Below are 24,074 nucleotides of genomic sequence, written 5' to 3' on the forward strand. Positions count from 1 at the left end.
GTATTTATGTCGTGCCAGATGAGGCTTGCACAGCCTGAGTGAGTGTGTGAGAGAGATAGCACACACAAAGTAACTCACAGAAATGTATAGATGCATTCTGCGGTAGAAAAAAAAAAGATATTTACAAAATATGATTTAGGTAAGCAACATTATATGGCCATGATGTGTTGCATTGAAATTTGCATAGATTTGTGTTTGTATATGCTGTCAATTATAGTTCTTAGAAAGAAAATCGGAATCAGCAAAAATCTGTATCGGCAGGTCACACTTCCAAAAAATCGGAAATCGGAATCAACCAAGAAAATTGCAATCAGTGCAGCTCTAGTAAAAATAGAGCAAATGAGCATGTGCAGTTAAAAACGCAATATCAGCTGGCACAAATAAATTAAATAAATCACTAATTTTAAAATGCTACTGATATATTGTATATCCCTAACATTCTTCTTTTGTCTTATTCCTGATTTAATATTGTTTTAAAAGACTTCACATTTTGTACTGAATTTAAAGGCAGGAAGTAACAACAATCGTGTGGGTAACAAACACTGTCACCTCAACACCTCTGTTCCTAGAGAGAACAGGTCTAATATTGATATCTTTGGAGAGATAGTCCTTTTGAAATGACGACGCTTTGATGCTTGTGCAAGAGGTTGAGTCAGATGTCCTTTAGAGTGTGTTTCAAACTCGATACGGAAACCCTTCCTGGCCCCAGGGCACCATTCTGATTAGTATTAACACAGATTGCTGATGGTGTTTCCATTAAGCCTATGAGAGGCTGTCAGCTCTGTAATGATTCTGTCTGTTACAGCTTGTCTGAAAGGTCATGGAGAATTTTAACCCAACACCTCTCTGGGGCTCCTTCACTCTCCGCTTCTCATTTTCATCTCTGTATCTTTCAGCAATTTCCATCTTTCACATTCAGTCATACAGACCGGGCTAATTTTCCACTATCTCTGTCCTTTTTGACATTGCCCTCCTAATCTTTACTCCTTCTCCCATTTTTCTTCTTCTCAGCATGTCGCCGTTTCTCTCGCTGACTGGCTCGCTCTATCTCTTCTCCTCCTCTGTCTATTAGTCTGTCTGCCCCTTATATCAAGCTCCGGGGCTTTGGGTAGATAATTGGGGTACTGCACTTGTTCAAGGCTAATAGATACCCTAATGATTAGTCCTTCACTGTATCCGCTGTCTTCCTGTGTTGCTATGTTCCTCCAATATCAGGTGTACTCAACTGTAAAATGAGCTCAAGACTACCATTAGGTATTTCACATCACATGGCCTTGTTGTTAGCTTTGAGTCCTTGACAAAATGTGTTTCTTCAGAGGAAGCATATTTTAAATGGATGCTGAATCTGTTATAAAACGTTGCCTTGCTTGTGGTTTAGTTTTAAATTAGTTTTTTATGAGTTTTCGAGTGAAATGAGTTTTAAACGACTCATTTGTTAGCAGTTCCACATTGCTGGAATCAGCCAGCCTTCCTCGTGCATCCTCATCATCCCCCTTTCTCACTATGCAGGCTGTGACTTTTTTTTCACTCGTATAACTTTCCTGTTTAGTTTTCCCCCAACAGATCTTCATGGGTTTTACTCATTGACACATTGACTTAAGTGGACTCCTCACCTCATTAAGGAACTGTGATGTGGAGCTTTTTTGTGAGCTACATACAGCTGGATTCTAACAATAATTCATTTTTAATTATAATATACCCTTTTTTTATTGATCACTTTTGGTATTAAATAGTATAGCATAATTAATCTTTGCATCAGGAGTGTGACTGTGATGTCTCAAAATGCTGCCTCCATAGGGAACTCTCTAGGTTTTGGAACAGAGCAAATGTGGGCATAAGATCAAACCACTAATAAGGAGGCCACACTAACTGCTGAGGAGTACATCTGTGCTTTCGGACAAGTGATCAGCAACAAGAAGTGACCAATCAGAACACACAAATGCAGATGTCCACACCCACCAACACTTTTCTTGTTTTTTTGTGTAGAGCAGAGCCCACCCTGTAGGAGTTCTCACATTTTTTAATAAACCCTTATTAAACCTCATTAAGGAACTGTGATGTGGAGCTTTTTTGTGTACATACAGCTGGATTCTAACAATAATTCATTTTTAATTATAATATACCCTTTTTTATTGATCACTTTTGGTATTAAATAGTATAGCATAATTAATCTTTGCATCAGGAGTGTGACTGTGATGTCTCAAAATGCTGCCTCCATAGGGAACTCTCTAGGTTTTGGAACAGAGCAAATGTGGGCATAAGATCAAACCACTAATAAGGAGGCCACATTAACTGCTGAGGAGTACATCTGTGCTTTCGGACAAGTGATCAGCAACAAGAAGTGACCAATCAGAACACACAAATGCAGATGTCCACACCCACCAACACTTTTCTTGTTTTTTTGTGTAGAGCAGAGCCCACCCTGTAGGAGTTCTCACATTTTTTAATAAACCCTTATTAAAGTCCATTTAAATTTTAGCAGCCTAGTGTAAATGCAGATTTTGTCCTGTTAATTTGAATAGATGTTTTTATTCCCAATGTGAAGCACAAACATTAAGATGCTGTTTAAAAACAACACTGTTTATCTGCATTTCCCATGTTTATAGATATGGCAAGGAGATACAGAGTCCACAAAACTAACATCGAAGTACTGATGAAATCTGCGGCGTTTGCTCGGGACTAGGGATATGCCCATATCAAATTTTCATGTTGCAATTAATTGCTAATGCTTTTATCATGGTATACGGTATTATCATGATATTGAAATTAGGGCTGCATGATTAACCGAATGCGATTGTCATGCACATCTTGTCAATAAAGCCGGTTCTGTGATTAGAAGTAAATCTCCATCACCTGCTTTCAGATGGAGCAGCATTTACTACGTACACAGAGCCGTAGTTCTCTGACAAGCTACAAAAAAAATCGCTGATGATATAATCGTACGATTATGAAATCGAAGATATAGTTCGCGATAATGACAGCTGTTTGCGTAGCTTCTCAGTGAACTACGTCTCTGTGTAGTACATTTCATTATAGATATACCTTATTATAATGAAAATTATAATAAGAACTCCGATAAACCATATATTGCCGTAGTCGTGTGTTTATTAGTCACGTTGAATCAATGAAAGCAGTTAAATCTTTTGTTTATTCAGCTACCGCTATAGGGATTTCCTGGGTTTCTTCTGCGAGGCGGTATTTGTAGTTTCAGCGCGAGAGTGCCCTCTGGCCTTTGGATGGAGATTTACTGCTGATCACAGAACCGTGCTTCACTGTAAAAAAAACTTTGAAAATAAATAGCCTATTAAGTCTAAATATTTAAGTATTTGGTGCTGTGATGAACACCATTGCGAATACACAAATCTGAATGGCTGTTTAAATACGTTTCAGAAACAGAAAGTAGCGCAGCAGCTTTGTTTACGGGGTAACGACTGCATTTCTGCTGTTCAGCGCCATCTGCTGTCAGAGAGTGAATGTGTTTTCATTCAGAGCGTTTCGCTCCGCCATGCGCTTCTCATCCGTGCTTGTTTACGCTTCTGTGACACAGCATACAGCGGTGTTGTGCATTGTGACCAGTTGATGGGAAAAGTATTCTTTAAATGCATTCAAAATTCTGAATAATTTGTAATAAATAATTATTCTCAGTATTTTGAAGTGCCCACGATAACAATAGCATGCATATTCATTATCGTGATATATCACATTACCGAATACCGGCACATTCTACTCGGGACTCATTACCATCAAATCTTCTGCACTTGCCATTCAAGTGCTTTTGAGTGGAAAACACTGCAAGTTGTTTGTGCAAAGTCATCCTGCCATGTGTTGCTTTTGTTTTGCAGACTTTTGTTTCTGGTCTCATGTTAGGACACTCTTCTCATTTTTGAGTAACTATTAACTCCTTGGTGTAAGTTCTGCAATCATTCTTACGGTTTGAATTCGACTCGCACCTAATCATTAACTTTCATTAACTCGCATTGATTTGTAGCTCTGCATTCATGCCCGACGTGAACAATCTACACATTGATTACAAAGTCAATAAAGAATGATGAGATTTTTGGATGCTGGGTGACACACTCCCTAGAGGCTAATATGATACTGTTTTTTGAAAATGACAAGCTTATGGCTCTGCGACTAGAGATCATAATTAACTGGGACGGGTTTATTAGGGAATACTGCTCTGCTTTGCTTCTGCATGCTAAATGGTTTCTAGTCATGCAGTGAAACCGATGCAGTGCTACTCTTAATCTTCTGTGTGCTCCAAGCTGGAGACGTGTGAGCAGTCATCCTCAAGCTGTACAGTGCCCATCATAAAAGGAAAGACATTGTCATTAGATCTCAGACTTAAACAGTACACCTTAGCACTTTGCAGGCAATAAGAGAAGGTATAGAAAGCTTTTAAAGCAATATCACACTTGTGCTGAATATCAGTATGGTTATGATTTTGCACAAGGCTGCAGGCAGTCATGGCTTATATTCAGTAAAACTGCACAATTGTGAGTGATTATTGATTTAGAGATCATCACGAATGCATTAAATTATGTACAGAGTCTTTTGGGGTATAAAAAACATTTTGAAATGCTTTTTAAAAACACTCCCAGGTAATTTTATGGTAACTCTGACCTTATATTTGCAGACAAAAGGTCCAAGTTGTGGTTTTGGACAGGACGGGGTTATGGCGTGAGAAACTATGAATGTTTGTTGTTTTTATTTGACTTCCTCAGATCCTTAACATCTTCAAGGTCACCCTTATGAGTCTTGAAGAACAGCTTATTTACTTAGAAAATATGTCATTCGACAACGTAATACTGTCTCCAGAGTTTTGAGAGAGGCATCTGCTCTGACGCAGGCTGCCTACTAGTTGAATATTTAATGCTACTGATCAGCACAGTGTGCCTGAACACTTAAAGGGATAGTTCACCCAATAATCTAAATCCTCTCATAATTTTCTCACCCTCAAGTTGTTCCAAACCTGTATGAGTTTCTTGAATTTCTTTCTTCAAAAGAAGATATTATGGATAAGTTGCTGCAGAAGTTAAAGTTGCTATTGTTGCTGGTCCACATTGACTTCCGTAATATAGAAAAAAAAATGTTATGGAAGTCAAGTTTAAGGAGTAGTTCACCCATTTATGGAAATGGTGTCATTTACTCACCCTCATTCCATCAACATGTTATTTTCTTTCTTCTGTTTAGCTTGAAATGAATTATTAGACAAAATATCTGAGCTGCTTTTTCCATACCTTTAAATCTGGATAATGATTATAAAGCTCCAAATATGATAGTGTGAGGAACACGTATTATTATGTAAATTGTTCACTGATATTTTGTAATATGTCATCACCAAAGCTACATTTATTTGATCAAATATTCAGTAAAAACTGTGATATTGTGGAATATTATTAGAATTTAAAATAGCTGTTTTCTGTTTTAAAATATTTTAAAATGTAACTTATTCCTGTAGTGGCAAAGCTTTTCAGAAGCCATTACTCTAGTCTTCAGTGTCACATGATCCTTCTGAAAGCTTTCTAATATGCTTAGAAATAGTCTTTACGGTTTTGATCAATTTAATGCGTTTTGTTAGGTGTGATACAAAACACTTGTACATTTCTGTATGCAAACTATTGTTGAAACTGAATTTCTCATAATGCCTGTTAGAAAGGGAAAACCAAGCTTGCTCTCTAGAGATACTTGCCTTGGATTGCTTTGAGGTTGAAATTCTCCACTGCTCCGGGGGTCTTTGTATCAAGCACAGGGGGAAAAAAAAAACGGTGGCATTTACTGATTAAACAGACCGAATGTCAAAAGAGAGGCATTCAGTGCATTGATGACTGGAAAAGGGGACCAAAAGAATTGAATAGAAGAGACAAAACAGATAAAATCAGCAATTCAAGGCACAGTTCGAAGCAGCATAAAGCAGTGTTTTCGTTGTGAATAATTAGGTAAATTATTCATCTTTTCCCACAGTGACATTTAAATGCATACATTTTCATTAATATTTTAGACACATCTGCATATATTGTGGTAGAATATTCCTGGTGTGTTTTAGGATTATTTTTACTTTTAAAGCGTTATATTACAGTCGCAGTGATGAGAAAATGATTTTAGAAATAGATAAAGCAGATGGAAGTAGTGCCCTATTCTAAGAGCATCTGGACCACCCACGTTTTTGTTTTAAAATCTTGATTAACTACATTTGGACGCAGATTTGTATGTTTAAGAGCAGCTGAAGCCCTGTTTATGCCTAAATAAAATGTGATGTCAATGTTTATTGGTCTTAGGCTGTGAAGACATTGTGGCAGACAGCATCTCTCTGGACTCTGTGGTGGCCATCCTGAAGTGGAGCTCACAGCCATATGGCTCCAAATGGGTTCATCGGCAGGCCATGCACTTCCTGTGCGAGGAGTCCAGCCAGGTCATGACCTCCGACGTCCTCTACGAGCTTAGCAAGGAGCACCTGCTGGCGGCCATTCAGTCTGATTACCTGCAGGTGATGACCTACACCAATTCGCCTTGAGTACTTTTTGGATTTCCTAGTGCAAGATTAGCTAGTTCAGGATTTTACGATTTAGGGTAGCTGGTTATGAGTCAAATAAACTGCACTGTAAATACAGAGACGTCTTTTACTAGATATGCGAAAAAATGACATTTTGTTAACTAAATGTGAACAATAAGGGGGTTGTTCACATAGGGCATGTTATTGGATCCTCAAACAAAATATGTTCATGTGTGCAAAAAATCAGATTAAACTTAATTTTCTAGCTCAGTATTTCTAACAACCTACTTGTAAGGTCTGTTACACATGATTTTTGTGCTGTTACTTCAAGGTCAAGCTTATTTTCTCTCTGGAAACATACAGGGGTAATTCAGGGTAACTGAATCATATTGCACTATTGGGAAATTTGTTTATTTCAGTCCACAAATCATTGCAGTGCTTCAGGCCTATCCATTTCAGACAGCAGCGTGTCAGTATCAGTCTGTTTATCGATCTCTGTTGATCAGGGCTCCCTTCTCTTAAAGGTGAAGGTCACCTGCTTTTGTTTTTAGACAAATGAGTCAGCTGTATCAGATGTCCCCCTTAAGTCTCCTCTGTGAGCTAATATAGAGAGCTGTAACCCCATCTGGGATTTGGCCTGGCACACAGAAATCTGTTAATGCCTTCACACTCCTGTGTGCTAGCTGTTCAGCGTTTACAAGTCTTCGTTAACTCTAGTCTGGGTCAAACCTGTTGAAATGATATAATCCCTGTAGTGACTGAGAATTTGTAAACAAATATTAACAAAGACTAGCATTGTTTTGACAATATAAAAATGTTGTTTTTATACCATGCTTCAAAAAAAGGGGCATTAACTGATTGATTCATTGGCATGGTCATGGAAAACCTGTAAATATCAGTGAATTTTGAGCTTGTGCATGTCTAAAAATGACATGGAAATTAATACATTCTTAAAAGTCATGGAAATGTCTAATGAATAATATACTTTTTTTCTAGTTATGCTCATTTCATTAGCTATTTTCTAGAGCTTGAGTAGAGTAAAGCTTGTTTATCGACATTCATTTTCAGTAAGTAAACAAATAGGTCAGAATGATTCACGTGAATACATTAAGTGCTGTGGACTTTGTCAAGACATATAAGAGCTGTTGGTCATGTCTAAATCCCGTTCACTCTCTCTCGCCCCTAATTTTCGGTTTGCATTCTACTGCTGTAGTGTAAAAGGCAAAAAGTCCCAAAAATAACATTTAAGAAAGTGTAGGCACCCTGATATGAAAAATTTTTATTTTGTTTGAGGGTTAATCTATGTCCATTAAACCTGGATCAGCTTCTGACGATGAATGAAATTAGATTTGGGCTGTGCAATATTCTCAGTAAGAGATAAGATAGTAGGAAAATCATTTTTCTCAGGTTTTACCTTGTACCTGCAGGACCTGCTGCTATGAAATACATTGGTTTTATATATCCTGTTTTTTTTTCGATATCGTTCTGTTGCGTACAGCAGTCTTCTTCAGCCTTGCAGCACTGACTAAATTCAGTAACATAAACTGGTACTGTTCTTCTCCCCTCTTCACAGGCCAGTGAACAGGACATCCTCAAGTATGTTATAAAGTGGGGCGAACACCAGCTCATCAAGAGGATGGCCGATAGAGGTATCACATGCAGACACTATGTTACTAGATACACATTAAAGGAATAGTTCATCCAAAAAAGAAAAGTCTGTCATTTATTTACTCACCCTCATGTCGTTCCAAACTTATATGTTGTTGTTTTTTTTTTCAAGAAACAAAAAAGTGTTTATATACACTACTGTTGAAAAGTTTGGTTTCGATAAGATAATTTGAATGTTTTTTAAAAGAAGACTTATACTTAACACAGCTTCATTTTATTTGATCAAAAATACAGTAAAAACAGTAATATTGTGAAATATTATTACAATTTAAAATAGTTTTTTTTTATTTTAATATTTTAAATTGTAATTTATTCTTGTGATGGCAAAACTGAATTTTCAGCATCCATTACTCCAGTCTTCAGTTTCACACGAGCCTTCAAAAATCATTCTAATATATTGATTTGCTGCTCAAGGAAAACAATTTTGAAAACAGTTGTGCTGCTTATTTTATGAATAAATGATACAATTTTCTTCTAGAAAGTTCAAATGAACAGCATTTATTTGAAATAGAAATCTTTTGTGACGCTACAATGTTACTGTCACTTTTGATCAATTTAATGCGTCATTGCTGAATTAAAGTATTAATAAATAAAAAAAAACTTACTGTCCTTAAACTTTTGAACGGTACTGTGTATTTCATTCCAAGAACCATTACATAACTTATTTCATACAGTGACAGTGCACAATGGCCATGTCTGTCAGACTCCAAAAATGGGTGGGATATTTAAGATAAAAATAGCATAACATCATAACATGAATATCTTAAATGTGGTCCATTTGTCTTGTGCTGTATTTTAACTTGAATTGTAGGGCACAAGTCATATTGACCACTTTTATGGTGCTTTTATGAGATTGATAGCCTGTGATCCCCATCCACCTTCATTGTATGGAAAAGAGCAGTTCACATATTCTGCTAAACTACTTCTTTTGTGTTCCACGGATGAAAAAGTCATACAGGTTTGGAACGACATGAAGGTGACAAAGTAATGTTGAACTACCTGAACTATTTCTCCATCTCCTCCACACACACACACACACACACACACACACATATACCTTTCTCTGGGCTGAACTTTTTTTCTGTGCCACTGAATTTGTCCCTGTTTCCACCTCTTGCTATAGATGGTGGTCTGAACTATGCCAGTCTAATGATTTATTCCCCAATCCTCCTAATGTCTAGTAATGACTCTGACTGGCTCAGCTCTGAGAAATCAGGCCAAGTGCTTTGCAATACAGAAGCATAGCATATGGCTGGCGGCTCCAGACCTGGGTCTGCAATTGCTCTTTGTACCCAACAGAATCAAATATACCCATACTAACACTATCTTGAACGTTTATAGCTGGTGCCAAACCGCAAACACGATCTCTGATTGCTTTTCTCCCAGAACACATTCTAAAGGGAAACAGCAATGCACAGACTCACCTTCATTTTGTCATTAACAGTCTTTATACATAATACTGATTTGCTGTCTGAAGTGTAGATAGTAATTCAGGGTCCAATGCAGTGCAGCATCCTCAGAGCAGGGGAGCTTAAATTCCTCGCTCAAGGGCACGGCTGCAGTCAGTGGAGCTGCATGACGATACCGCTAATCCTCTGGAAGCACACACCCTCCCACCCAACTTTGTCTAATCTATATTGTGGGCTAGAAAAGTTGGGCCACCGTTTCCTCCAGCTCAAATTCTTGTGTGTGTGTGTGTTTGAAGCTGTGTGTTTCTGTGTGTTCCCCAGAGCCTAACCTGTTAAGTGGTACTGCACATAGTGTGAATAAACGTGGCGTGAAAAGAAGGGATCTGGACCTGGAAGAGCTTAAAGAGATTCTCTCTCCACTGCTGCCTTTCGTCAGAACTGAGCACATATTACCAACCAACAGTGAGGTCCTCTCTGACACTGTGAGTGTGTTTGTGTGTCTTCTGGTAATGTGTAGGTCTTTTGGTTTATACAGTTTAAACAGGAGCATTAAGGGGCAGTCACACTAGATTTTAAGCACACAGAATTTCTCCATGCAGCTTCACTTAATTGAAGTTTACAGTTCTTTTGAAATATTTTGAGTAAGTAAGACTTTTCTTTTTAAATCTTTAAATATTTTATCTTTAAATATTGTAATCAGCAAGGTTACGTTAAATGGACAAGTGACAGTAAAACATTTATAATGTAACATGTTTTAAATAAATGCTGTTCTTTTGACATTTCAATGCATCAAAGAATTCGTAAAAAAATGGTTCATGCTTTTCACACAAATAAGCAGCATGACTATTTTCAGCATTGATGATAAAAAGAAATGTTTCTTCAGTACCAAATCGGAGTATTATAATGGTTTCTGAAGGATCATGTGACACTGATACTGGAGCAATGGCTGCTGAAAATACAGCTTTGCCATTAAAGGAATAAATTAAATTTTAAAATAAATTATAATAGAAAACATATAACAGTTTTCACATTTCACAAGTTACTGTTTTTACTGTATTTTTGGTCAAATTAATGCAGACTTGGTGAGCATAAGAGGCTTGTTTTTATTACAGACCTCAGACATTTGAACAGTAGTTTGTTTAATAGTGTTCTTTTTAACTTTTTATAAAAAATATGTAAATCAGGATCATGTGTAAACCACCAAGATCAGTTTCCTTCATGTCTTTTTTCAAAGAGAATATAGAAAAGAAGCGTTTAAATCCTATATTTGTCCTTTTTTTTCCCACCAAACTTGAACTTCATCTAAACTAAACTGTGTAGCATCATTCTGTGAATATGCTTACATACCAGCTATGAATGTAAGTGAATGAACATAAAACTCACTATGAGTGTACTTAGCAGTGTTGTACATGTACTAGTTACATGCAACAGTTATTTAATTTAATTACAAAATAAATATAACTGAAATCTGTTACTGAGAAAAAATATGTAATTAAATTACAGTTACTTGTGAAAATGTTAAATATTACAAAGGGGGTTACATCTGAATATTTTAACACAGACACACACAGATTTAATTGATTTCTTTCCCAAATTGCATTAACTCCTCTAAGAGTCTAATAAGACACCAATGTTTCAGGAGTATAGGACACATGCTTATTCGATAAATGTTTTTTTTTCTATTTGGGTTTATGTATATGCTTTATTTTTTTTAATCAGTTTTTAACCTTAGAACGATCTCAAAGTAAAAAGAGGTGCTAAAGTCTGATTTTTTTTTTTTTTGGTAGTGTGTTTTAAATGGACATTTTTATAATCTTAATTCAATTGATGAAGAATTTTGAAAGTCTGACAGTAATCAGTGTTGAGTGCTACTGTAAGGTTAACCCTGCCTAGTCTAAATGTTTGAAAATGAATAACAGTTGAAAACATTCATTAGAAATTTTGAAAAGTAATCATGTAATCAGTTACATTACTTAAAGTAATTTAAGTAATTGAAATAGTTACACTACTCGTTACATTTTAAATGGGGTAACTTGTAATCTGTAACCTATTACATTTTCAAAGTAACCTTCCCAACACTTCTCTTTAGTCTGTAAAATGCACAGAAATTTGTCATGCTGCCACAAGCCAAATAGGTAATGTTACTTTTGTTTTTCTGTACAGCGCACGCTGAATAAGAATGACAAAAATGGTGATATTGATTGATGTATGAATGGGTACATACTCTGATTCTCAGTACTGCTCAGGATGTAATTTGCTAGAGAGTAAGAAAACGGATACCCCAATGTGCTAATGCTCCAGCAAATTACATCATCTTTCCATCATTCTTCTTGACCGCTCTCTTCAAGTATCGGTAAAGACTTTTCCTCTGCTTTTAACAGATGAAGAGGGGTCTGATCAGCACCCCCCCCTCTGACATGCTGCCCACAGCGGAGGGAGGCAAAGCCAACGCCTGGCTTCGGCAGAAGAGTGCTGGCATTTATGTCCGCCCACGGTTATTCTCTCCTTATGTGGAGGAGGCCAAGGTAGGATACACTTCCTTACCTCACATACAGCAGGGTGGTTAACTGTAACATTACAATGAACTAGTGGAGGCAGAAGAGGTGATTAAAAGATAAAGGCAATTAAATGATACACCTATTAAGTATCTCTATCTAATTTCTTTAAAATACAGTTTTAATAATACAAGATAACATTTTTTTTTAAAAAGTACTTTTTTATTTTTTATTTTATTTTATAGAATGTAATTTATATAGACTGTAATTGTAGACTGTGAATCAAATCTTTTCAAAAAGGCAGTTGGTTTATAGAATAACCTTAGTGCTGTTATTAAATACACTCATTTCATTATACGACTTCCATTAAACTTTGCGTTTTTCTCCAGGCGGTTTTGGAGGAGATGATGGTTGAGCAGACTGACCTGGTTAGGCTGCGCATGGTTCGTATGTCCAATGTACCGGACACACTCTACATGGTAAACAATGCCGTCCCCCAGTGTTGTCACATGATCAACCACCAGCAAATGGCTGGCAGCCAGACAGCTCCACCGTCTGTGGTTGCTAACGAAATACCAGGTGGGTTAAGCACTCATTCATGCCTTGTAATGAATGATGCATTCTTTCAGCCAGTCTTAAAAACTAGCCATTATATATCTGTATAAAATACTCAATTATACATGATTGTGGTGACTCGTTTTATCAAGTCATTTTAGAGAGATTGCGATTTAGTACAAAGGCCAAGTAGATCATGTCCTAATCTAGATGTAGTCTCAAATCCCATAAATCAAACCATGAGAAGTTGTTTGCTCAAGTTAATTTTGCTATTCTTTTGTAAGAAGCAATTCAGTGTTTTTTTAGGTATATGTAATGTGAGTGGGAACATTGGCTTTGTATGTTGGCAAGCTTTGTGATCCTGTGGGTGTTATATAAAACAATTCAACACCCATTAAAAAAGAAAAAAAATTCTTCTTTTTTTGTCTTATATGCCCATCTTGTATTAATGTTGTTTATCTGCTGTGTAATGTTGTTAACTGATGAGCTTCTTGATTTGTATTTGCACATTAAATAAGTCATCTGTTTTCCTTTTATCACCCTGTCTTTCAGTGCCCAGGTTGGCAGTAGTGAAGGGAATGATCCGTAGGCTGCAGGAGCTGCGTCACACAGACCAGGTGCAGCGAGCATATGCTCTGAACTGTGGTGAGGGCGCCACAGTCAGCTACGAGCTGCAGATCCGTGTGCTCAGAGAGTTTGGCCTACCTGATGGGGCTGCAGAACTCCTACAGGTAACCCAGCACATCCTGTTTGCGTGGAGACTGACGTGTTGCTATGGCTACCGTGAATATCTCTCTGACTTTCATGTCAGTTAGTATTATCCTGGCCTCTGATGAATACAATTTATTTTCCAGTGATTTGCAGGCACTCATACTGATTTTGTTCAAATAAAAAAAGATTAAAAAGGGAGAATTTTGTTGTTCAGATTTTAACACTTCTTCAATGCATTGCAAATGCCTGTATAAATATGTGTGTATTATATATACTATCATACAAAAATCCGGTCTCTAATGCCTCAGCAAGGCTGCATTTATTTGATAAAAATACAGTAAAAACAGTAATATTGATAAATATTATTACAATTAAAAATACCTATTAACCTGTTAATTTGATATAATAATAAATGTGTGTGTACATTATATTATATTATTTTTTGTACATTATATAATATATTAATATAATTTAACATTTTAATGTATTCTTGTGATGGCAGGAAAATACACATTTCTGTTATAATTATTGCATGTCAAAACCAACTTGTCACTTAACATGCAAATAAAAAAAATGAAAAGACCTTTTACAATAATGTTAACTATAGTTTGCTGAGAATGCAATGTGTACTTCTGCATCACTCCATGTTGTTTTGACTAGCAAATGCCTCCAGTTACTATGCTCTTGGTTTAGAAGTTCCCTGAGCTCTTGAACTGCCTTGATATCTTGTTATTCTCACCATTACGTGACCAGTGAACCTACGCTGGATAGTTTGGAAGAAGTCAAAACCTCTTCAGCATACCAGACAGTCTATTAAGTCTCATTGTTGAAGCATGTCTAGCACAAACATTGCCCTCATGATTACATGTGCTGTGTTTCAGAATCCGCACAAATTCTTTCCCGAGGAGCGTTTTGGAGACGAGAGTCCCGTCCTGGCCTTGCGCCAGTCAGGTCGCTGCCGGGTCAACAGTACACCAGCTGTGGAGAGCATGTTCACTGACCTGGAGGCTCTGGTGGGCTTCCACCCCCCTCTGCCACCTCCTCCTCCACCCTATCATCCCCCGACCACCCCGGGCCATAGCCAGCAGCAGTATAAAACGGGCTGGAGACCTCGGGTCCCCACCCAACCTCCCTCCAGATCTTTCTCCTACCCCTGCAATCATGCACTCCTTCACAGGCAGCCCTCTTCAAAGATGGGCAGCCCAGTCTACCCACCAGGAGCCAAGCCCCTGCCCCCAGACTGCACTAATGCACAGGGGGGGAGAAATCTTCATCCTGACAAGAAAATGGTGATTAATACCAATATATTATTCTAATTATTAGGGCTGAACGAAATGACCTAAAATCAAAATCTCAATTAATCTCAAAACATTTTACCTCGATGACAATTAATGAACGATTATTTTATTTTATTTTATTTTATTTTTTGCACTCATAGTTCATTAAAGTTTTTCTACTGTAAATATACTCAACTATTAAAGGTAGGATTTTATTTTCTAATGAAATGATCTTTGTGATAGACTTGTGCCGGTATTCGGTAATGCGATATATCACGGTAATGAATATGCACAATATTGTTGATTTTAAAATAATTGAAGGAAAAACTATTTATGGTTATTGCATATATTATAAATATTGTATATTATATTATATCATACTATATGGTATTTTTTGCTAACAAAATAAATGAATATTGGCATGTCAAAAGTAGAAAATAAAAAAAGCGCAGCACAGAATACCTACTCCGCCACGTTGCCGTCAAATACAAAAGTGGCCATGCCAACCTGCCACTGTAAACAAAAGCTTGCAACACTTGCCCCGCCTCCGGGGTCTTCTGATAGACCCTTTTCACATTTCTGGGTTTCTCAGCAGCGGAAGTCATCATAGTTGGGTTAACTTCAGAAGCAGTGATTGGGAGAGGACCACAAAAATATTTTGGCATTCCCATTTGCTCACATAGCTAAAGGAAAACTCCACGATAGTGTTTTCATGACTTTAAAAAAAAAAAAGGAAAAAAAAATTGAGAGAGACTGCTAACGGCAGTCAGAAGAGAGAATAATGTCAAATTTACTGTCCCTCCCATAGACGCTGCATTAGAAACACTCTCGCATTAGCATCAACTAGTTTTTTTGTAATTTGATGCAAAGGTTATATAATACAAAGTATAGTGTTATAAATGTACATTTTTTAAAAAGAATTAAAATATAAAAACTATACGATGCTGATGACCATTGAAACGTGTCAAGTGAATTTAGGCATTACAGCAATATAATGTACAGTATGAAAAATGGGTTTCCATTGTGAGCTTTGCTAATGTATATCCTCTAATTTATTCTTGCAGAACATGGAGCCTGTTATCAACGAGTTCATGCCAGACATCGCCATGGGTGTTTCGGCAATGAGCCTGAAGGAGCGGCGCCTTCCTGAGGTCTCCATGGAGTTGGAGAGTCACGAAGCCCACCCTCACCTTTCTACAGCTCCTCCCATGTCCCACAGCTACTCCAGTCGTCACCCGCACTCCTCCCGCAAGCGGCACGCAGCCGAACCCAAGCCTGAGGGCCCGCAGCCTGACTTCCCGTGTTATAAATGTACATTTTTTTAAAAGAATTAAAATATAAAAACTATACGATGCTGATGACCATTGAAACGCGTCAAGTGAATTTAGGCATTACAGCAATATAATGTACAGTATGAAAAATGGGTTTCCATTGTGAGCTTTGCTAATGTATATCCTCTAATTTATTCTTGCAGAACATGGAGCCTGTTATCAACGAGTTCATGCCAGACATCGCCATGGGTGTTTCGGCAATGAGCCTGAAGGAGCGGCGCCTTCCTGAGGTCTCCATGGAGTTGGAGAGTCACGAAGCCCACCCTCACCTTTCTACAGCTCCTCCCATGTCCCACAGCTACTCCAGTCGTCACCCGCACTCCTCCCGCAAGCGGCACGCAGCCGAACCCAAGCCTGAGGGCCCACAGCCTGACTTCCCAGATCTCTACGAGTTCCCAGGCCGTCGTGTGCCTCCCTACAGCGGACCGGACCTCTATATCCACGGCCGTCAGGCAGGTGGTGGAGCGCCACCTCCGTCCTACTCCGAGGCTTCAGAATCCCTCCGCCTGGATGTGCTGGAACAGCCTCCGCAGAGACTAGACTTGGCAATCGTCTCGCAAGGGGGCGTTGCACAAGCCGTGCAGAGGTCATGGCCCATAAACGAGACGGACCTCACCTGTGGGCTTGGCCCCTCCACAGAACAGTATGAGGAATGGCCCACGGGCCGCCGGCCTGCTCCAGAAGGAATGGGGCTGGGCTTAGGGGCTAACGTTGGGTCTGGGGACGAGGGGGGCTTGGGTGCTCGAGACCGCAGGTCACCCAGCAAACCCGAATACCCCTACAGGAAGTCTGCTCTCTGACCCCTGATTAAAAAGAGACTGACGACTGATTTAAATGCTAAGTGTAAGCTAACAGGTGAGGCACCAGCAGTCCTGCACTTCGTGTTCTTTTGAGGGCCGACAGTATCTTGAAGTGATGAACGCCCATAAGCTGCGCGAGTGGCTGCTTTTCTGAAGGCTAAAGGGAGATCTGGATAGGTTTGAAACCCAGTGAGGAGAGCTTGGTTTGGTTGTGTGCACCCTGAAAAGAGGTCAAAAATGCAAAATATTTTAATCTGAGAGATCCTTAGATTTATGTACAGGATATTAATGTACAAGTATCACAGTGTATTTCTTTTACTTTCATTTTCCTGAACAAACTATGTTGACTGGAGAAATATACATTCTATATGCATTTCGTTTCTTTGGAGTAAATTGGAAAAATATGAAGGCAATAAGTTGCAAACTCATTACTTTGTCTAGTCCTTGACAAACGGCTCCTTCTTCTTTTAAGGGCAGAGTGGCAGTAATAGCTCATGTAATCTGCCGCATACGCCGGCTTTTACATTAGCCTGTGCAATTTAAGAACCGAGATGGAACATAAAAGGGAAAACAAATGAAATCCCCTGTCTCCTATGAGGCAACTTATCAGGCATAACAATGGCACAGATGCACCATTAAATGTGAATAGGGCTTTGTTTTAGCGTGTTTCACAACACAGATCTGCAGATTCATTCCACTATATTTAACTTTAAAAACTATCTGTTCTCTCAAACAAAAATTTGGCATCCTCTTTTGCATTCAGATTCTCATTCCAAGGCTGCAGTTGGTGGCATTCCTGAGAGATGGCAAAAATGGGTTGATCATTATCAGCCACGTTCTCCAGAACTGTACAGGATGCTCAACCAAACCAACCTCACGCCACATCCTCAGTCCTCTGGTTCAGTAGGACGGCAGCAGCCCATGGTCGGGAGTTCATTAGCTTTTCTGTGCTAGTTCTGTCAGCAACAATTATGATGTCATGAACAGGCTTTGCAAAAAAGAGAATTCTTGGAAGTGTCATGGATTTAGACACAAGTATTTACTTTTGATTTGCTACACAACACTTTAAGAAACAATATCATACACACTGCTGCAAACCCTACCTATAGATGAAGTGACTTATTTTAAGCTCGTTTTTTAGCATCCGAAATACCTGTATTCTTAAATAACTGTGCAATAGTGCAGCTTTTTCATTTTAAATATTCATTTTGCTTTCTTCTCCTTACAATAAAAACCTTTCTCAGATAATACTGGCACGGTAAATATGCAGGCTAGTTCACTCAAAAATGCAAATTGTGTCCTCATTTACTCAACATCATGTCGTTCCAAACCTGTGTAACTTTTTCTCTCTCTGTAGAACACAGAAGATATTTTGAAGAACTGTTTTTGTCCATACAATCAAAGTCTGAGGTCCAACGACATCAACATTTGACCCCATTGACTTTCACTGTGGACCAAAAAACCTTTAGACATTCTTCAAAATATCTTTTTTGTGTTCTGCAGAAAGAAAATGTATCCTACAGATTTGAAACTACAACAGGGTTAGTGAATGAAGAAGGAATTTTCATTTTGGGGGAACTATCCCTTTAAGATAATCAACAATAGCCTTTCCCCACAAGCGATGATGGTACTGTATTCTCACATGCTCTCAAATGTTATTATATAAGAATCTCATGTTGTATTCGACCGGATGGGACCTCTGTTGAATATCCGAACGATCCTCAGCTGTATCCATCCCACATTCTTCACTTCAAGTGCTTCTTTCTTTGGAGCACAAGAAGCGTTGTATTGGTTGAAACCACAACATTGTGAGAAATACTAAGAATGTCATTTCATTTCGTCAGATAAAAGTGCTCAGACAGTTTATACGCTGGTAAAAGGCTCGAGTTTCAGTTGGATGGTCGATCAGATTTTATTTATTTTTGACAGTTAAGAACCCACAGTTAGACCAAAGATGAGTTTGGGAGGATGTTTGTGTTGCTTGGTGAATCCCGGAAGCATTTTATTTTATCTACCAGGTTTCTTTGCCTCTTAGCAAGTTGAACTGAAACCATTGGGTTGAGATTCATGTTTGTTACGCAAGACTCTGTGGTGACTGTGACCATCGAAGGAGCATACGCCGGCTTTTACATTAGCCTGTGCAATTTAAGAACCGAGATGGAACATAAAAGGGAAAACAAATGAAATCCCCTGTCTCCTATGAGGCAACTTATCAGGCATAACAATGGCACAGATGCACCATTAAATGTGAATAGGGCTTTGTTTTAGCGTGTTTCACAACACAGATCTGCAGATTCATTCCACTATATTTAACTTTAAAAACTATCTGTTCTCTCAAACAAAAATTTGGCATCCTCTTTTGCATTCAGATTCTCATTCCAAGGCTGCAGTTGGTGGCATTCCTGAGAGATGGCAAAAATGGGTTGATCATTATCAGCCACGTTCTCCAGAACTGTACAGGATGCTCAACCAAACCAACCTCACGCCACATCCTCAGTCCTCTGGTTCAGTAGGACGGCAGCAGCCCATGGTCGGGAGTTCATTAGCTTTTCTGTGCTAGTTCTGTCAGCAACAATTATGATGTCATGAACAGGCTTTGCAAAAAAGAGAATTCTTGGAAGTGTCATGGATTTAGACACAAGTATTTACTTTTGATTTGCTACACAACACTTTAAGAAACAATATCATACACACTGCTGCAAACCCTACCTATAGATGAAGTGACTTATTTTAAGCTCGTTTTTTAGCATCCGAAATACCTGTATTCTTAAATAACTGTGCAATAGTGCAGCTTTTTCATTTTAAATATTCATTTTGCTTTCTTCTCCTTACAATAAAAACCTTTCTCAGATAATACTGGCACGGTAAATATGCAGGCTAGTTCACTCAAAAATGCAAATTGTGTCCTCATTTACTCAACATCATGTCGTTCCAAACCTGTGTAACTTTTTCTCTCTCTGTAGAACACAGAAGATATTTTGAAGAACTGTTTTTGTCCATACAATCAAAGTCTGAGGTCCAACGACATCAACATTTGACCCCATTGACTTTCACCGTGGACCAAAAAACCTTTAGACATTCTTCAAAATATCTTTTTTGTGTTCTGCAGAAAGAAAATGTATCCTACAGATTTGAAACTACAACAGGGTTAGTGAATGAAGAAGGAATTTTCATTTTGGGGGAACTATCCCTTTAAGATAATCAACAATAGCCTTTCCCCACAAGCGATGATGGTACTGTATTCTCACATGCTCTCAAATGTTATTATATAAGAATCTCATGTTGTATTCGACCGGATGGGACCTCTGTTGAATATCCGAACGATCCTCAGCTGTATCCATCCCACATTCTTCACTTCAAGTGCTTCTTTCTTTGGAGCACAAGAAGCGTTGTATTGGTTGAAACCACAACATTGTGAGAAATACTAAGAATGTCATTTCATTTCGTCAGATAAAAGTGCTCAGACAGTTTATACGCTGGTAAAAGGCTCGAGTTTCAGTTGGATGGTCGATCAGATTTTATTTATTTTTGACAGTTAAGAACCCACAGTTAGACCAAAGATGAGTTTGGGAGGATGTTTGTGTTGCTTGGTGAATCCCGGAAGCATTTTATTTTATCTGCCAGGTTTCTTTGCCTCTTAGCAAGTTGAACTGAAACCATTGGGTTGAGATTCATGTTTGTTACTCAAGACTCTTTGGTGACTGTGACCATCGAAGGAACATTTATCATCGATTGATTTTTATGGATCTCTCCCCAGGCACTTTGACTTACAGAGATGGCCTTAAAAGAGTTGATGTAGGGTTAGTACTGCTGTATACCTGTAGTTACAGCCTTAAGACCTTACCTTGGCTAACGCAGTTCTCCATCTTAAATCGCATACGGTCTTCTGTGCCAGAGAGACTCTCTACCTCTGAACAGCTCCTCTCAACATATTTCAGTCAATTCGATTTTCCTTCTTTATATTCTTTTCAACTTATTCAGACCTCTTGAGCCTCACCTTGAACATTTATCATTGGGGGACCAGAACCAACAGCTGGAAATCAGATTTTCACCACTTTCTTACATTTTTCTTTTCTTTACACTTGTTGTTTTATTAGAACTTAACAGCGCAGTTAAGATATGAGGACAGCGTCATCTTGCATAATAATTAACTCAATCTACAGTTATCACAGGTGTTATTCTTCATCTAGTCTTGGTTGTTCTTCAGAATTGTTAGTTGCCTGATGCAGTTGCAGTGCAACGAACGGGTCCTCCTGGACTCCTACTACAGCCCACCTCTGAGTCAAGCCTGAAAGAGTCATGAACCCTGAGTGGGAGAGCTCCAGTTTGCCATCCCGCGAAGCTTCAGAGGGTCAGATCCAAAAATAGATCCAACGTAGACCCTAGCTGGGGTGCAAGTGATCTCCTCAGAGAGTTAAAGTCATCTGAATCGAGCTGAGATTGGTAGGAGGCTGTTTGTCTCCTTTGAATGTCAAGGACATAGCTCTGCGGTTCTCTTTGCATCAGGCTTATCTGATACATGAAGATCTTCAGTCCCTGGTGCAAATGGTTCAGCCTTTCCTTTGGCGTATAACAAACTTGATAATACATCATGAGATTGAGCTTTCAGTATCTGTGGTTCTTTCAAAATGCAATGCATCGCAGCCTACTTAAGCCTACCTTCCCTGACCTCATTCCGCAGCAAAAAGAGGACGAGTGAAGCGATTTACTAACCACATTTATTCAGAATAAAAAGATATTTTGTTTCACAGAGCAGGTGTTTCACTCAAACTTCATTTTACCTTGCAGATCCTCCAGGTTTCATGTCAGCACGACAACAACGAATCAATGCACCTGTCACGCGACTTGTTTTACCACCAGCTCACACGTTCTTCTTTTGTGTCGGAAGCTCTTGTCAAAAGTGCAGTCATTTAAATTCTCAGTGTTGCGACTTTGCAACTCCAGCCTTCTGTACCAATAGCATTTTGAATTGGGTCATCTGACGAGCAAGACCTTTCGGTATGTTCTTTTTCCTTCTGTTTTTTATTTCCTGTTTTTATGTAACAGTTGCATGTTAGTTCTGATTTTCCTGTTACCTGTAACTCCAAGCATTGAGTAATTGGCATCAGCACTTCCCTTCGAGGCAGCCGAGAGGAGATCTGAGGTCTGTCATGTCATTCTAGCGAATCGCACTGGCTGCATCAAACCATGACCCAAAATCGACAGATGGATATTTAGGCCTACTGCTGCTACTCAAGAGGTTTTCCTGCCAGTGGAGAACATTATTTCTTGACGTCAATGCCGATCCCAGCGATCTAGTCCCATATAGACCCAGCCATGCCTTAAACTTAAGGGGGAGGTTAGGAAAACTCCTTGGATCGCCTTCGCCTCTGCTATACTCAGGCCATTTTGAACTGCTAAGAAGTCATTTATTTCATGCTATAAAACACCGATCAGATCGTTTTGATTGCTGCAAAAGTCAATGCACAGTTTGAAGGTATTATTTTGTATTTGAGATGCACACTGACCTCATAATGAATACATTTCTATCACAAATGCCATTTGTGGTCATTTGGGTTTTGTGGGTTGCTTGCCTGAGAGACTGTTAGGGAATGAATTGGAAATGCATTTGAGCTCCCAGATGAGGAGCTTGAATCATTGTTTAGTCTGTCCTGTAGAACTCAACTGGCATGTAGTTTGACATAAATTTTTCATGGCTTAAGAATAATGGGTTCGTTTTGGGTGGAAATAAATTGGGCTACTATACTTAAACCGAGGAGTAAAAGCTAGAACAGATGAAGGTACCCATTGCACTAAATTTTTGATGGTGATATGTGTAACGTTTGTTGTGGAATAGCGCCCTCTGTTGGCTCTATTGGTTTATTTTGACTGAAACGTCTGTTTATTCAGTTTTAGATTCACAGCTGAGTCATTTGTCTTCAACATTCATTCCTAATCCTTTTAGTATATTTGCATGCCATTGCGTTATTTATCTCCAAAGTGCCGCAAGGCTGAACTGAACTGAAGGTTTGTGTTTTGGATGTGTGAGGGGCAAGGGAAGTTGTGTTTGCAGACTTTAAGTCGAGATTTCCAGGTTCTCTCTTGTGCTATCTCTCTTACGGAGACGATTTAGTGCCTTCCCTGCCTGAGGCTGGGCTTCCTCCACACCCCTTTTGTCTTATGCAAGCCCTTTCTACAAACCTCTGTTAAACCGTCTCTTTGTAATACTGTAGCCAACGCTTAGTGTGCATAATGTTTAATTTGTCTTTTTTTTTTTTTCTTCAAAAGATATTTTTCAAGATTTTTGTTACCTTTGATCACAGGCCTCAGAAATATGGTGTTTTGTTGTATGTAAAATGTAAAGTTTTTTAGAAATATATATAAAACATGCGAATATCTATTTGAGTGTGTGTGTGTGTGTGCGCGCATATATTTGTGTATATATACACGCACACATACAAAAAAAAAAAAGCAGCATTCTTTTGTGGAGTTGTGGAAAGTGTCTATTTTTCTATTCTTTTCTTTGGCCGGTGTAGTTATGAACTTTACTCTGCAATTAGGTGACTAATGTCTTGGAAATAAATAGTTTTGAGTTATAATGATTGTGTGTGTGTTTTGTTGTTTGTTTGATTTCATTCATTCAAGCTGCCGGATGAGCAGCGAGTAACACCTTGCCATTAGTGGTAAATGGAAGAGGGAAACACAGAGCGTCTCACTAATCACACAATTTGCATAGAAACACTAGGCGCGTTTCCATTGCTCTTCAAATTGCGCAAATTGAAATTGCGAATTGAAAATACGCTTAATGGAAACGCGTCAATTTCGCAAAAACTCCCATATATCGCAAAAAAGTTTTTACGCTAGCATGAGGTGGTTTTTCAGGCAATGTGAAAAAGGAATAATTCGCAAAACTGCAATGGAAACGGCTTTTTCGCATTTACAGGTCACATGGCGTAGCCTATGTAAAAAGTCATGATCATTCTCCAATGTACTATAACCTCCAAGAAACACTTCATACGTGGCCGCGCTCCAGTATAAGGGGCTTTCCCTACCATTAATGCTTAGACAATTTACACTGCACACGTCTGCGGTGCAGTGTGGCTCTGATACGGCCACTGAAGCTGATTTTATCGCGAGAGGCAAAAGGTTACGTTTTAGTCGCATAACATTGGTTAATGGAAACGCCGTCATTTCGCAATACTTTTTTATCTACATTTATAAAATATCGCCAAAGTTTTGCGCAAATCTGTAATGGAAACGCGCCTACTGTCATGCAGAAATCACGATTCGGTTCCCACCGAAATGTAATTGAATTTAAAACCAACTGAAACAATGCATATGCAAAATCACACAAGC

The 24,074-nt window shown here is 38.6% G+C and overlaps 1 protein-coding gene across 1 annotated transcript in view; it reads left to right on the forward strand.

The window, feature by feature from the left end:
* Positions 1–18,065, forward strand: part of LOC107721332 (BTB/POZ domain-containing protein 7-like) — a 52,232-nt gene extending 34,167 nt beyond the window's left edge. Inside the window, exons 4-11 of the mRNA XM_016529283.1 lie at positions 6,279–6,487; positions 8,067–8,142; positions 9,892–10,052; positions 11,952–12,095; positions 12,455–12,644; positions 13,173–13,351; positions 14,213–14,620; positions 16,083–18,065. Of these exons, the coding sequence (XP_016384769.1) occupies positions 6,279–6,487; positions 8,067–8,142; positions 9,892–10,052; positions 11,952–12,095; positions 12,455–12,644; positions 13,173–13,351; positions 14,213–14,620; positions 16,083–16,739 (2,024 nt within the window). The 3' untranslated portion in view covers positions 16,740–18,065. The remainder of the gene's footprint in view (positions 1–6,278; positions 6,488–8,066; positions 8,143–9,891; positions 10,053–11,951; positions 12,096–12,454; positions 12,645–13,172; positions 13,352–14,212; positions 14,621–16,082) is intronic.
* The last annotated feature ends 6,009 nt before the right edge of the window (positions 18,066–24,074 follow it).

The sequence above is a fragment of the Sinocyclocheilus rhinocerous genome, unplaced genomic scaffold (genome assembly GCF_001515625.1).
Source record: "Sinocyclocheilus rhinocerous isolate Xijiao unplaced genomic scaffold, SAMN03320098_v1.1 scaffold271, whole genome shotgun sequence".
Lineage (NCBI taxonomy): Eukaryota > Metazoa > Chordata > Actinopteri > Cypriniformes > Cyprinidae > Sinocyclocheilus > Sinocyclocheilus rhinocerous.